The sequence below is a fragment of the Octodon degus genome, unplaced genomic scaffold, assembly GCF_000260255.1.
Source record: "Octodon degus isolate 3935 unplaced genomic scaffold, OctDeg1.0 scaffold00093, whole genome shotgun sequence".
Lineage (NCBI taxonomy): Eukaryota > Metazoa > Chordata > Mammalia > Rodentia > Octodontidae > Octodon > Octodon degus.
This window is the reverse complement of record NW_004524669.1, coordinates 10,202,800-10,217,023: the sequence shown is the minus strand read 5'-3', so window position 1 is coordinate 10,217,023 and position 14,224 is coordinate 10,202,800. Positions and strand designations below refer to the sequence as shown.

Sequence of the window (14,224 nt, the reverse complement as noted above, 5' to 3'; positions counted from 1 at the left end):
CTTCTTTTAATTTTCTCTCTGCAAGGTTTGATTCATATTCGGCAGATTCCTCGGCTTAATAACTTGATTTGTGATGAATCAGATGTCAAAGACTTAGCTTTTAAGTTAAAAAGGAAACTATTCACCATTGAGGTAAGGGAATTTTTATGTTGTAGTTTATAGTCTTGAGGGAAATGCTTTCTCCTCCTTTCCTTTCACTTTTCCGTTAATGCAAGTCTCATGACATGTTTTGTGCTAAATATTATATTCTCTTGCTGTAACACACAGATCGGCGTTCACTCTCCTTCCCCTATGTTAGTGGTTTATCACTAGAGAGTAGCAAAAATAGTTTTAGAATTATTCTAAATGTCTGTTAAAAATGAGTTCTGAACTTACCTGATGAATGTGACATGCATGTTCTCCAGACTTTGAGAAGCATGTTTAATTGAATGTTAATGAACTGAGCTTATTTGAGTGTGGAATGCCTGTGCTGCCCACCGTGGTGTGTGGCTGGGAACAAGAGCTTGTGATCCATGCCCTGAAAGTGGCTTGCTTTCCTACCCGTGAAATCCCCTTTCCCAGTACATGCTAAATTGAACAAGTACAACTTACACTAGTGGCTGTAAGGAAATTTTCTACAATACGGCAACTTTTTTCTGACTGTTATACAAGCAGCAATGACAGAAAGTAGTAGTACAAAAGATTCATTTCAACCTAATCTTGCTGAAGAGCAAATGAACATTGAACTATTAAGCAATTAGAGTTGATATATTTATTAATGAAGTAAATGTTCGGAGAGATGGCTTTTCGCTGATGTGATAGTTATCAGTATAGTCGGCACAACTTTTTTTTTTAACAAAGACATAAAGCAGCCAAGCAGCCTTGACAAACCATTTTGTTTAATCTCTTTTCAAATGAAAAGCTCTTAAGCAGGCCACTTGTCTTAACTGCTTGAAACCATAAAAAGAGAGAATTGCCACCAATAAATTAGCATATTTTTAACTTCATCACCAAATGATGGTCAATGCGGCTTGGCACGGCTTTGGTGTTCGGGACTTCACCCTTAAGTGACCACTTTGGCCCCTTTTTGACCCTCTGCCCTCTCTAAGCTAGCCACTTGATGAGGTGACTTAGTGGTCCTCTCTCTTTCTCTCCTTCCCTTCACAGTTGCGACTAGCACTAACCTATAAATCATTGGAAGGGCCCTATCTAGTGACAAATTAATGTGCCCTCCTCCTAATTAATGGTCATCAATGCTCTTAATTATCTGATCCTATTGAGAGCAGTTAATAGTTAATCAGGCAGCCAGCTCTTCAAGCAGGCCGTCTCCACGGGAGTGTCAGAAGTTGCTCATCTGGGGATACTCCCTCTGAAAGCCACTGGACACCAGAAGAGCCAGAGAAATAGGGATTCTTGAGCTAATTTAGTTCTCAAAAGAAACCATTGAAATAGAACCCAGCACTGTGATGGTTCCAGCGGTGTTTTGGCTCTTCTGAGGATACTGAGGGATTTCCTGTCGTGTTGTTTAAGACTTTTAGAAGGATACAGCTCTAATTCTCAGTTCCAAGGAAGGCTTCCTCAGCATTTCCTCTTACACTGAATTTTCAGTTTAGATGCAGGATGTCAGTCCTTTTCCTCCATGAGGCACCATTCACTCCAAATTAGCATTCTGATGGCCAAGTCTGTCTGAGGTATGATTTCTGTTACCACGCAAAGCAAGGCCGTTCCACAGTGGGAAAAATGTATTGTGCCCGAAGAAGAAAGCAGTACAACAGTGTGAACCGTGTTTATGGTCACGTTCTCTTTCATCAGGTCCTATTGGGGGGCTGGGGGAGGGGCGGGGGCTGGAGCAGCCTCGCAGTCTCAGCAGAGCCCTCTCCTGTAGGGCTGAAGGGTCTAGGCTGCTGTGCAGTAGGTTCCCAGGGTGCTGTGGGGAGGCCTCTCCTAGCCATGCAGGCTTCTCGTAGACTTCATGCACTTGGTTGCCGTGTGGTTTGGAAGCAGTATTTGAAAACAGAATAAAAATAAGCAGCTGCTGTTCAAGAAGCTAATATCTAGTACACAGTTGATCAGATCCTTCGCCTTTTGCCTTATGACCTACCCAACAAAGACTTATTTTTAAACTAGAAATACAGGTATAACCCATTCTAAAATGTATTTTCTTATGCTGTAATAGTAAATTTGGTATTAGGAAAGTACCAATTAAGGAATCAAATGTAATCTCTAATAACAGCTGTCTGTACTATACAAGCACGTAGAGCCACATAGAACTATTATTAGAACAGAAGACAGTCGTGTGGTCATCTGAGATGAAACGTTTTCAGGATGGCACTATGTCTTCTTAAGTGCATATCCAAAGAGAAAGCAAGTCTTCAGTGACGTAAACCTGAAGCCAGAGGAGCAATGACCTGAAAGTGATTCGTCCACGAAGTCCTTTGCTGCGCGGGTGCCTTGCAGGCGCCAGCATTTCAGTATGAGCAATGAGTGTGTTTTTGGTGGACTTGTACTTTTTGAGTAAAATTGTACTCAGCTATCCTGTGAGGTTCTGGAGCGTAGCACATCAGGAGCGAATCTGAGACCTCAGAAGATTCTGAGCTGGCAGGGGACAGAAGTGTTCAGACGGTGTGTGGGCAGATGCATCCGGGGTCCCGCTTTGTTCACAGTCCTTTGGTCCATGTCTAAGCTGTGGTAACTGCTTAAAACCTGCATTGTTTTACTTTCTATTATTTTTGCTTTTTCATGGTGGAATTTTCACTATAGTTCTTTTCTTTACATTGTAATCTTGTTGAAATTATAGTACCAAACAATAAGCAAGTAGGATTTTGTAGGGTTTAAAATATGGATGCATTTATTTTGGTGGCATAAAAGCAGCATTTTTACTAGCGTTTAATATTAACGACATTAGTTACTACAAACAGGGTTTCCATGTTTTGTGGGACAGTTCTTCAGCCCCAAGATTCAGTGTAACAATGCAGATGAGAGCAGGTAACTGGGTTACATTCAGCAGAATAAAAGACATGTGCTGAAAGCTTCCTCTCCAAGGGTGCAGACAGTTATACAGGCTATCATTGGTCCAAAAGTGATGGTTATCACCAGTAGTGCATCTGTGGGTCTTCTAGGCTAAATGCATCTTGAGAGTAGAGAATGTCAAAGGAAGTCAGGTTTTTTTAAGATTGTCTTATAATACATCACACCTGACTCAGAATATAGGGCCCAGCACCCAGTCACCAAGTTTTTCTCACAAAGTAATTGGCTAACCAGTTCTTACTAACTAGGTACTATTTTGGTACAGTAATTTTTTATTTTAAAAAGAAGAGAAAAAACAAAGGGAAAAGCAAAACAATACAAATAATACAGGATTTCAAAACATGCTAGGAAATTAACAGTAGTTGTTATAATGCATCATGCTATGTCCAAAGCAGTTGCTGAGATCATGAATTCATTCTCCCAGTAGTACGGCCAGAATCCCAGGTGCCATGTGTGTACATTAGCTTTGTGAAGCAGTCCCCTACTTCAGTTTGATATGACTCCATGAAATTATTGGAAACTTTTACATTTTATAGAAATGTGAGTCCTTCCTAACTCCTAGTCACTATCATCAGATTTAACAATTTAGAAGGTTGCATAATATCTGTAGTTTCTGGTTCATTTCCTTCTATACATTTACAACAGCCTTTCCAGTTTTTAAAGAGAAGTACAACAGTGAATACGTGTTTATTGTACATAGAGGAGAGGGGCAGTGAACTTGCTTTTTCACTTCACAATTGTGTCATTAAAATAAAATAATGGAAATGTCTGCTTGGAAGCCTAGCAGCATGAGCCATGTCATTTGATAATGGTGTCCTTTATGAATATTGGCTGTTATTTAAATTAGTTTTTTATTCCTAGATATGGATGGAAGGCAGGAAGGAAAGAAAGAAAGAAAAGAAAGTTGAGCAAAGGCGCCTGTTCCTATGGCTTAAATCACTTGTCAGAAGTAAAACCCAAAGTAACCTTGAGGGATGAAATAGAACTTCCTGCACGTTCGCATTCCGGCGTGTGCGAAGTTACACCGCTGACCGCATCTGCGCGGTGGCTCTGGCTGCCACAGACGCTCAGGAGTGCCCTGTAGGTTTCCCTGGCCTGCAGAAGCTGCCTGCATGCTATCTGGGTGTCGCACGCCATCGTGACCTACCAGATGTGCATACCACCTTAACAGGAGCAGTTTTGAGACTGTCTAATCCTATTTCTTCCTACTTTGGAATCTTAATTGGAAGAGATAAGGGAAAGAAAAAACATCATTTAACTAAATTATTGTCTTGAATCTGTAGCGAGGTATAATCCGCAATTGGGCCAATTAGTGAAGGCCGCCCTTAGCTCTGGCAGCCAACAGTTTGATGAGGTCTGACGCCGCCCGGTTCCCACTGCTGCGCTGCCAGGTAAGACGGGGACTTCAAAGGCCGGAGGCATCCGCAGGGCAGGGTTTGCAGGCCAGCTTAAGGCTGGCTGCTAATCTCCCTGTAAAACCACAGCGGCTCTCACACAAAACCAGCTTACAGGACACAATCATGTGGTATTAAAGGTAGAGTTGGGTCATGCCAATTGGCCTTTGATTTTTTGATGATTGACCAAAGATGGCTACATGACTAGACACATGCTGAAAGTGTACTGATTAGGTAATTTCCCAAAATATTTGGAATATTTTCTAACTTCCTAAATAAATGTTGTGAAAGCATATTCCGTTGAGTTCAGTCTCCCAGAGGAATAGTGCTACTCTAGGGAACAGTGCCTTTCTCCCTGGCTGCCTGGCTACCGAGGTTCTCACTTCGTGCTTCTCATGGGCCTGTCTTTGCATTAATAGTTCCATAAGTGGATGGAAAAGGAAATTGCGACTAAGTGGCACCCTGTTTAGAAGTCTACTTAGTGCGTTAGAGAAGAGACATTTCCTCTGAGTCATTTACATTCAGTGACAATCTTTCTGGAATGCCTTTGTAATTGTCTTACACTTACGTGCTGCGTGGAGTTGTGTGCAGTGCCCTCGTGGGGTGTGAGTGCCCTCATGGGGTGTGAGTGCCCTCGTGGGGTGTGAGTGCCCACGTGGGGTGTGAGTGCCCTCGTGGGGTGTGAGTGCCCTCGTGGGGTGTGAGTGCCCTCGTGCTCCAAGGCGAGGCCTGCTAGGGACTTGGAAGCAAGACGTGCCTGCTGGCTGCCCTCAGATCTGTGTCTGACACGCAGCACACTAAGCTTCTAAGGAGTTCCCCAGACGAGTCCCATCCCCTCAGGAGACACAAAACGTCTGCAGGCACCTGAGTGCCACAGCGCTGGTGCAGAAAAGGTTACTGCGTGCATCCAGCCTGGGTCCCCTTGTATTTGGGGAGTGTGTGCGCTTCTCTGTAATGTGAAGAAAGCCTGGCCAGGGAGCCCCAAAGCCACAGCCTGGTCCCGGGGCTCCCAGGTAGTGCAGGCCTGCAGTCTTCTCCCTGGTGGGCCAGAACGTCCGTGCACATCGTTGGCTTGGCTCAGGAACGGGGGATGCAGTGCTCACAGCTGCCTGGCGGGCTTCAGCTGCACACCCCACTCCCCAGTGTGGCTCGTGCTTTGAGGGCATCCCTATCAGCACCCACCCCACATCGGTGTTCCGCCCAAAGGCACTTTGAGTTCTTAGAACCTCAGAACATGGATTTTACTCTTCTGTTGCCCACCATGCCAGAACCCTGGTGCCGCATTAGTGTGGCATTCAGCAGCTCTGGGGCAGAGTTGGCTTTGGGGTGCTTTGTGCCCCAGCATTCCGGGTTCACAAATGCCTGAGCACCCTGCACAGTGTGCACCCGGAATCTTCCACCCTGACCATTCATGCTGCTTGGTGTCCAGAGAAGGCTGGCCAGCCCATCTGGGATTTACAAGCTCAAGGGTCCGATCATTATTGCATATTCTCAGTGTGACATTGCGACGTTAGTGTAATTCTTTGCCTCTTCCCGTGTTGGTTTGTTTCAGCCTTATCAGTAACTGATCAGTTCCACAAACTGGGGACATACTTGGTCTCTTTGCATAAATCCTCAGTCAAGTTGTTAAACTCTTATTGTCTGTCCTGAGTTTCTTAAAAACATGTATTTCGTATCTCATCTGTCCTTGGAGCTGAGTTGGACACTTTTACATCGACATCCATAAACTTTATCCTGTTCTCATAGGAGTCCGCACATGTGCACCGTCACAGAGTTCGAGCTCCATGGCCCTCCCAAAGATGCACATCCGTGGTTACCAGCATTAAATCCAGAACTTCAGATTCTGTGAACAGAGTTACCCTGGAAAGTTGGCATGTCCAGGAGCTAATTATTGTTCATACAAGAAATAAGTTTTAGTAGGTGTTTAGCAGTGTCCTGGAACAGTACAAGTGGTTTGTCAGCATTAGTAGGCATCACCAGCACTCTGTATTCACTGTGCAGCGGAGGGGACGTACGGTTCCGCGAGCAAGCATCGCAGCTTACCCAAGTCAGGCAGCCAAGAGCTGTGGGAACGGTTCTTAATTCTGGCCTGGTAGGGTCTGGCGCCTGGCTGTTTTCGCTGCTAGTGGCCGTGCCCCGAGCGGTAGGCAGCGCGAATCCGCCTGCTCACTGTGCTTCCCGAGCACGTTTGACAGGTGCACAGCCTCAGTGCTCTGCCAGAAAGCCTCTGTCCTGAGAGGTGTCTTCAGAAGAAAGGCACTTTGAAATCAGGTGTCTGGAGAGTGCGTGTGTGCACGTGTGTAACATGGGTGCACAGGCATATGAGGACACGTATATTCTTTTAACTTTCAGGTTAAAAGTTCTGTCCATAGCAAACATTCTACTCCATTTTTGTGAACTATATTCTGAAATTTAGGCTGAATTAATCATAGCTTCTCCCTTATGGAACATAATGCAAGTCTATATTTAACAAATATATTTGTACATATGTAATTACATCAGGGTGCAAAGACCATTTTCCCTTACATTTTAATTATTTCTCATATCTATGAAGTATTTTATTGTGAAAAATTAACTGGCAAAAAAAATTTCCTTAAACACTACTTTTATAGGCTTTCTCAGTGCTGTGCTAGCCAGATAAAGTTTCTCTGCAGAGAACTGTGCCTCCTGTCTCGTGGTCGAATGCTGCGACGTAAGTGGAGTACACGGGTGCCAGTTTCCAGAGCAGTGTATTACTGCTTTTCATGCAAGTTCTGCGTTCAGGCACCTTTGCAAAATTACTTTGATTATAAATATAATTAGTTAAGATATTTTATATTTTTCTAACATGCATTTGTTACTTTTGTAGCCTGAAACTTTCCTGTTAAAGTCATACAATAAGGGCTTACTACAATCAACTTTTTGAATTTCTAATATTTGCCTCCTTTATCATAGTCAGTTCTAGTGAAAGTTTGGTTTGTTCTGTGAAAAGCTACTTTTTCACTTTTGTGCAAGTGTTTTATTTCTTGGAAATTTCCTGAGAAAAATTAAGTAATCTTGTGTTAGAAGATATTTCCTCTAAAGTTGATTAATGTTACAAAGTTTCTTGCACCTTAGTAAAGCGAAGGGATTATATTCATCATTAAGAAAACATGGTATGAAATACACATTTTTAGTTTTTCAAATGTTGGCCTGGGGAGCCGCGGAACATGAGGTGTCATGGAAATGCCTTCAGGCCCCGAGCTAGCCAAGCAGGACTATTATTTCTTACTCAGGTTTTGTCCGATGCTGCCGCTCCACGCCCCACACTGCTGGTCAGGCCTTCGGGCCGGCGGCGCAGCACACTCTCTGGGCTCTCTGGTCAGGTGCACCTGCGTGGGGAGAGTCGGGCTGAGTCACTGCGGCGTGAGCTTTACAGAAGTGACCTGTGTGAGGGCTTGAATGAAACGGGGGGTTCCGTTTTATGTAAAACTGTCAGGCATGTACTCTACTCATTCCTACATTTCTGAGTAAATAAGTTAAAATGTTGGGCTTGATCCTTTATTGAATTGTTGTTTAAGTATCACTGTTCAATATAAATAATACAAGTAATATTTGAAACACGTTTGGGTATATATTTTTAGATATAGCACTCTTCACTGAATATTTTCAAGTAATAAAACTTCAGACTATTCAGTCATTTAGTAAAAAAGAGATGAGTGTCTTTTCCTAAAATTAAAAACTTCTGTGGTGAAATGAAGCTAATAGCAACTTTGATAACTAGCTTTGTTTCCAATAGTTACTGCAATCAAGGTTGTGTTCAATTAAATCTCTTAAGTCTTTAACTGTGTATGAATGTTCTAAATATTTAATTCTTATCTGAGTAGAAAGAAAACATCTCTCTGATCAGTAGTTACTTTAAAAGGCACGTCTGTGGGGTAGCAGTACGTTTTTATGTGCATTTGATCCTGGGTGTTATTTTCCTTGGGATTTCTGCTCAGTACCTTGAGAACTATTTTACTGACTTACACTGTAGCTATGGTATATCACTGAAAAAGCTTGTAGCCAAAAGCCTCTTGATGCAATGAAAGGTCACTTGTGCACATTGTAATAGGCTGCTCACTTACAAGCTCTCTGTGAAGGGTCAGTGCTGTGGCCTGCCTGAGGTGGATGGCCCTCGGACAGCCGCGAGCCAGCGGGCCGGCCTGCGGTCAGGAGCAGAGCGGAGCGCTCAGGCAGTGCTGTGCCGCAGTGCTGTGCAGACACTGCCGAGGTGGGGGCCAAGCCCGATGCTGAGGGCTATATTCTTCCCGTAAACAGCATAGAGAAAATTACAGAATATATCATTGCAGCCTTTAAGGGAAGCTTGGATATACAGATGTGGTCATATACATTAGGATATTGTCTTTCCTTGCTGTTTAGTCATTTCTGATATCTGATTAGTATTTATTTATTTATTGTCTTTTTGAGACAGGGTCTCCCTACGCAGTTTAGTCTGGTCTTGAGCTCACTTTGTAACCCAGGCTGGGTTCAAACTCGCAGGCTTCAAAGTGCTGGGATTACAGGTGTACACCGCCATGTCTAGCCAGTATTTTGTTATGAAAAAAAAAATTGATTTGCAAAAAAATGTTAAAACAGACTAATCACAGCAAATCAGCAGCACAGTGACAGCATTCACTGTCCCATACCATAAAACCCTCTGATTTCACAATGCCCATCTCTTATATTGAAATGCAAAACCTACCCTGGATAGATATGCCAAAGGAATCAAAGTAGGTAGTGGTTTACTTTAATTACCTTTTGTAACCTTTCTGACGCTGTTAGAAAGAAAGAAGTCATGCTCTAGGTAAAGCATTATTGGTGTTCAGTACTGAATGAATGTATAGATTTTTCAATAAGAGTTCAAAATGAGTTCAGAATGAAGATAAAGCTCATGACAGAAAATTTTAGTCTTTGTAATGAAGTATGGACGCTTTGGGAAGTCGCTGTTCTTCCAGGGGTGCAGGAGCGCCCCACGTGCTCCGCGTCCTGCCTTGTTGGGCTCTGTCCTCCCAGGTCCAGGTGCGGCCGTGCAGGTGCTCAGCCGTGTGCAGCACCTGAGCTCCAGATGTGAGGGGGTGGGTGTGTATTGTCACTGTTCCAGACAGTTGCAAGAGTCTGGTAGGCTAGTGAGGTGTTCTGGAGGCATGTGAATTCTTGGGAGGTTTTGCATAAACACCCTTTGACAGGTGTCGCCCACCGATGTGATGAGCCAGTTAGCTGACAGGAGAGCGCTTCCTCTTCAGCTGGCCCAACCCAGGCGGGTTTGCCGAGCAGCCCAGGATTGCGGTGCTGCCTGACGACTTCGCCAGCACTTTATGCCACTGAACACTATTTTGAAAGCTTCATCCTTTAAGATCTGAAAATGAATTTTCCAAATGGGTGCATGTCAGCAAAGAGTTTCTCAGTTGGGGTCCTTAGGGCAACTATTGGGCTTAGACTGGTTCCTTGCAGCCCCCCAGAGCAGAGAGAAGCTAGCACTAATCCCCTCATGGGAAGCCATGTGTACATTTGAGTACTCTGCAATTTTAACTTAAATATTCTTTAACAGTAACATATCTAATACCACTTATAATACACATAATAATGTTACATTAGTCATATGTGTAACTTATAATACGTATAGTAACATATAAGGCCATAATAGGAAAAGTGAGGGCTGGCCTTAGGGGAGAATCATTCCATTGACTTCTGGGTGCACGCAGCTATCAAGTTCTGATCCAGTTTGGCTTTTTAAAAATTTCCTCCTGGGCTATCATTCTAATCCAGTAGAAATTTAAATTAAGAACAACTACATTCAAAAAAAAAAAATCTGTGTGGTGTGTAATTTATATTTTCGTCCCATACGATAACATATAAATAGTACACAGAAAAGGGGATTTATAAATGAATGTCCATTTTGTATCTGTGTATTCAAAATGGTTAGGATAGATATATAGTTACATTCTCTTAATAAATAGAGGGATTTGTTCTAATAGTGTTTGTAAATAAGATAGCATGTCTGCATCTTGTACAGCAATTAACCACGAGGAAGACAGTAGGCAATGTGTTGATTATTGAAACTGTCCTACCAATTTGATTTGAAACTGTCTCATTGCTATTTGTCTGTCAATAAAATTATAGGAAAAAATAAATAAATAGTACACGGAGATATATTTTGGAGGTATGACTCTCTCCTCGGGGCACCATCAGCGTTGGCCACGCCTGTCTGTGTCACTGAGTGGCATGGCATCTCTCCCCCTCCCGTGGACGTGGGGGATGGGGATGCGGTCCATGTAAAGGAAGGAGGGAGAGGTGCCAGCCCGCCCTGGGCACTCGGGCAGTCAGCCCACTGTGGCCCACAGGCTGCATCCAGCCCCACCTTTTTTCGTTTATTTTTAAATAAACTTCTGAAGTATATGCCTCTTGTTTTTATCTGTGGCTGCTAAATTGAGATCTTACTATAAGGCCAAAGATATTTACAGAGAAAAATGCTATTAGAAAAGCCCTTACAAAGTTCAGGGTCCTGAGTTCAATCCCCAGTACTACAAAAACCAAAAACCAAAAAACAAAAAAAAGAAAGAAAGAAAAGAGAAGAAAAGTCCTTATGTTTTTAGAGGCCTACATATTTTAATACAGAAAATTTTAAAAAACTGTCCATTAGTGGATATAAGTTATAGTCTTAAAGTTAAGCTATTTGAAAAATAGCACACATATACAGTTACTTGTCACAGTTTACACTTGCAGAAAGTAATAGTTTTTAGAGAAAATATCTACTTTTTCTCAGGCAACAACTAACGTCTCTGAGAAAATACGTATGCGTAAAATTGGGAGTGAGCCGAAGACACCCCGAAGCCGCCCTCCTGCCCCTCCACACGCCCGTCCTGCAGTCACCGGGCAGACTGCGGAGCCCGCTGGCTTGGGGGCTCCCGCCACGCCTCGAGCACTCTTTCGGGCGCCCGTGTCGTCTCTCGCGCCTTCACACTGGCCTTCTGCGTGCATCCGAGCATAAGCTGCTGGTTCTCGTCCGCCGCTGACACACTCAGAGTGCACACCTACCGCGTGCGAGACAGGGCTTGTGGGCACATCTTCTTTGTTGGCCTTGGATTTCCTTTATAAAACAATATGAATTACATGGACAATTTTATATTTTTGTATATTTTCTTAGAATCATAACGATGAAGCCTATGTTATATTAATAATAACTTTTAAAGGATCCTTTTCTGGGGCCAGGGAGATAGCTCATTGGAATAAGTGCTTGCCTGGCAAGGGCAAGGTCCTGAGTTCAATTCCTGGTGCCACCAAAAACAAATAAATAAATACAAATAAAAGACCTTTTCTCCTTTCAAATAAAGCATTAATTACCAATATTAATGTAATATCTTTGAACTCTGAAGTGAAAATGTGTTATGAATCATAGATCATATAATTTCAATACTAAAATATAGTGTTTTACTTGTAGCACGTTGAGTATACAGATGACTTCAGATGATTAAAAGGATAGAAATTAACATTAAGTGTGAGTTTTAAGTTTTTATAACTATTTAAGGTCACTTTATTGTCCAATCAGAAAAGCAAAAGATAACATTAAACTTTTGATGACAAGAGATTAAGGGGCATAATAAGAACATATTTCTAAGAAGTATTGATTTTTATCAGCAGAAGTACACAAAGCTACACTTTCCAGTGTCTATATTTGATAATCAAAGTAGTTCTAATAGGTGCTGTGGGTCAAGAAGTCTTGCTTGTTTATTTTTTTCTATAATTTTATTGAGAAACAAATAGCAATGAGACAGTTTCAAACCAAATTGGTAGGACAGTTTCAATAATTAACACATTGCATACATTCTTCCTAGTGGTTAATTGCTGTACAAGATGCGGACATGATATCCTATTTACAAACACTATTAGAACAAAGGAGAAGAGGTCATATTAAAGCTTAAAATTAAATACAATGTTAGAAATGAGTGTTGGTGCTGGTAAGATTATTTTTAAATCATAGGAAATCTGAATTGGAATATTTGTGGCATTTTAGTCCGGAAATTTAAACTTAAAGGCATTTTAATGAAAACTTTTATTTAGGCTATGCAAACTTACATTTTCAGTAGTTTAGATATAATGTCTTTGATACTTGAAAATTATTTTTAAATTAGGTAAAATAAAGCCCTTTTTCAGAGGTATTTATGATGTAGAACAGAAGATTGCATGAAACCACCCAAGGACTCAACTTAGTGTTTTCAGCCTAATAAAAATGTTGTAAAAATACTTGTAAGCTTGAAAATCACACTAGCTATTCTTGTTTCAAATTCTGCTTAATATATTGTTCTGTATGATTTTATAATAAACAGATTACTCCGGGAACAGGAATTAAGAATAAAGCCGCCAGGAAGGGGTTTTGTTGTGAGAGTGGTCCCCGCCTCATGTTTTGTACGAGATTTCATGGTCCCATTGTAGAGAGCAGATGATTTAAAACGTGCTCCCAAGATAAACTTTCCCATTGTCATTAATGAGGGTGGATAATACTGAGTGACAAGTGCATTAGGAGTGACACAGAGAGAGCTGTTAGATTTGTCAGGGCAGATCACTTCAGCCTGACACTTACGGACATTCTTTTTGGGGAGGGGTCGAGTCTGTGTTTGCTAGTAGAGCCATGTATTTTACAATTAATAAATATATATTTTCCAGTGTTTATAAACATTTGGAAAATTCTGTACGTTTAGTTCTTTGCCATTTCTCGTGCTTTTCTCAGGCCCTGACACCCTCCTAGAGGGAGGCACCAAGCTGCACAGCGTTCGAGTGCTCAGACGTTGTGTGCAAAACTAAGTTTTGTCTTTTAAAAAAAGTCTTCTTTCTTGGGCTATCTAACTAAAGGAAGGATACTGAAAAAGGCATAGATTACGTTAGTGGTAATTTTTGTTGCTTTATTCCCCTACATAACAGTGATCACCCTGAGAACAAAGATTTTTAAGTAATCATATACATATTGTTTATATTGCCTCTAAAAATACACATCACAGAAATACGGTTAATGTTAATGAGCAAGTGACTGATAGTGTATGACTTTTCTGGTATTTCAAGTATTTCCGAACTCTAGTGTGCCCTTGGGTCTTGATTTTGACTGTGCAGCCGGCCACTTTCTCGCTTTGATTCCTCTTCCATGCTGCCAACCAAATTCCATCTCTCTGCACCTTTTTGACACTAATGATGGCTGAGGCTCTGTTCATTTGAGTTCAGGATTTCCCAAGCGGCAGTTTGGTGCTGGGATCAACTATCTATCATGATTACATAGCACTAATCTGCCTCCCCGGCCAGCCTGTGAGTGATATCACCCTTGACAGCTCACCTCTCAGTGACGAGCCGAGGTGGGCACAGCCGCAGCCCGTCTCTGGCAACCGAGGCCCCTGTTCCACAGCCCAGCGAGGCGCCACCTGGGACCCAGGACCCTGTCACACGGTGGCATGGGAGGCTGTCGCTGCTCCGACTTGAGTAGGATTACTTCTATGGTACAGAACTTCTCCAAAGTATTTGATACTTCAGCCATCATAAGTGCATCAATAAGGTTATTCACCTTCCCTGGACATGTATGTGTAACTGATCCCTAGTCAGTTTTTAAAGTATTTGTTTCCTAAAACATTCCATTATTTTTACATCACAATTACCAAGTATCAAAGATCTTCTTTTAGTGTTTTTACTTTTACCATAATTACCATTTCTTCCAGTATGTCTTTGTTTTTATGTTAGGAAAATGTTTCTCAAAAGATTTTAATTCTATACTTTTAATATAAAGTTTCTTGTTCTTTAAAGATTTTTATGATCTTTGGAGAGATTAAGTTGAACACTATACCAGA

At 41.9% G+C, this 14,224-nt stretch overlaps 1 protein-coding gene across 3 annotated transcripts in view; it reads left to right on the top strand.

Moving 5' to 3' along the window:
- The window catches only part of Elp4 (elongator acetyltransferase complex subunit 4), a 202,819-nt gene that overhangs the window by 103,565 nt on the left and 85,030 nt on the right, over window positions 1-14,224 (top strand). For all 3 annotated transcript variants that reach the window (XM_004637973.2, XM_023722851.1, XM_023722852.1), the window contains exon 9: window positions 26-132. In XM_004637973.2, the coding sequence (XP_004638030.1) occupies window positions 26-132 (107 nt within the window). The remainder of the gene's footprint in view (window positions 1-25; window positions 133-14,224) is intronic.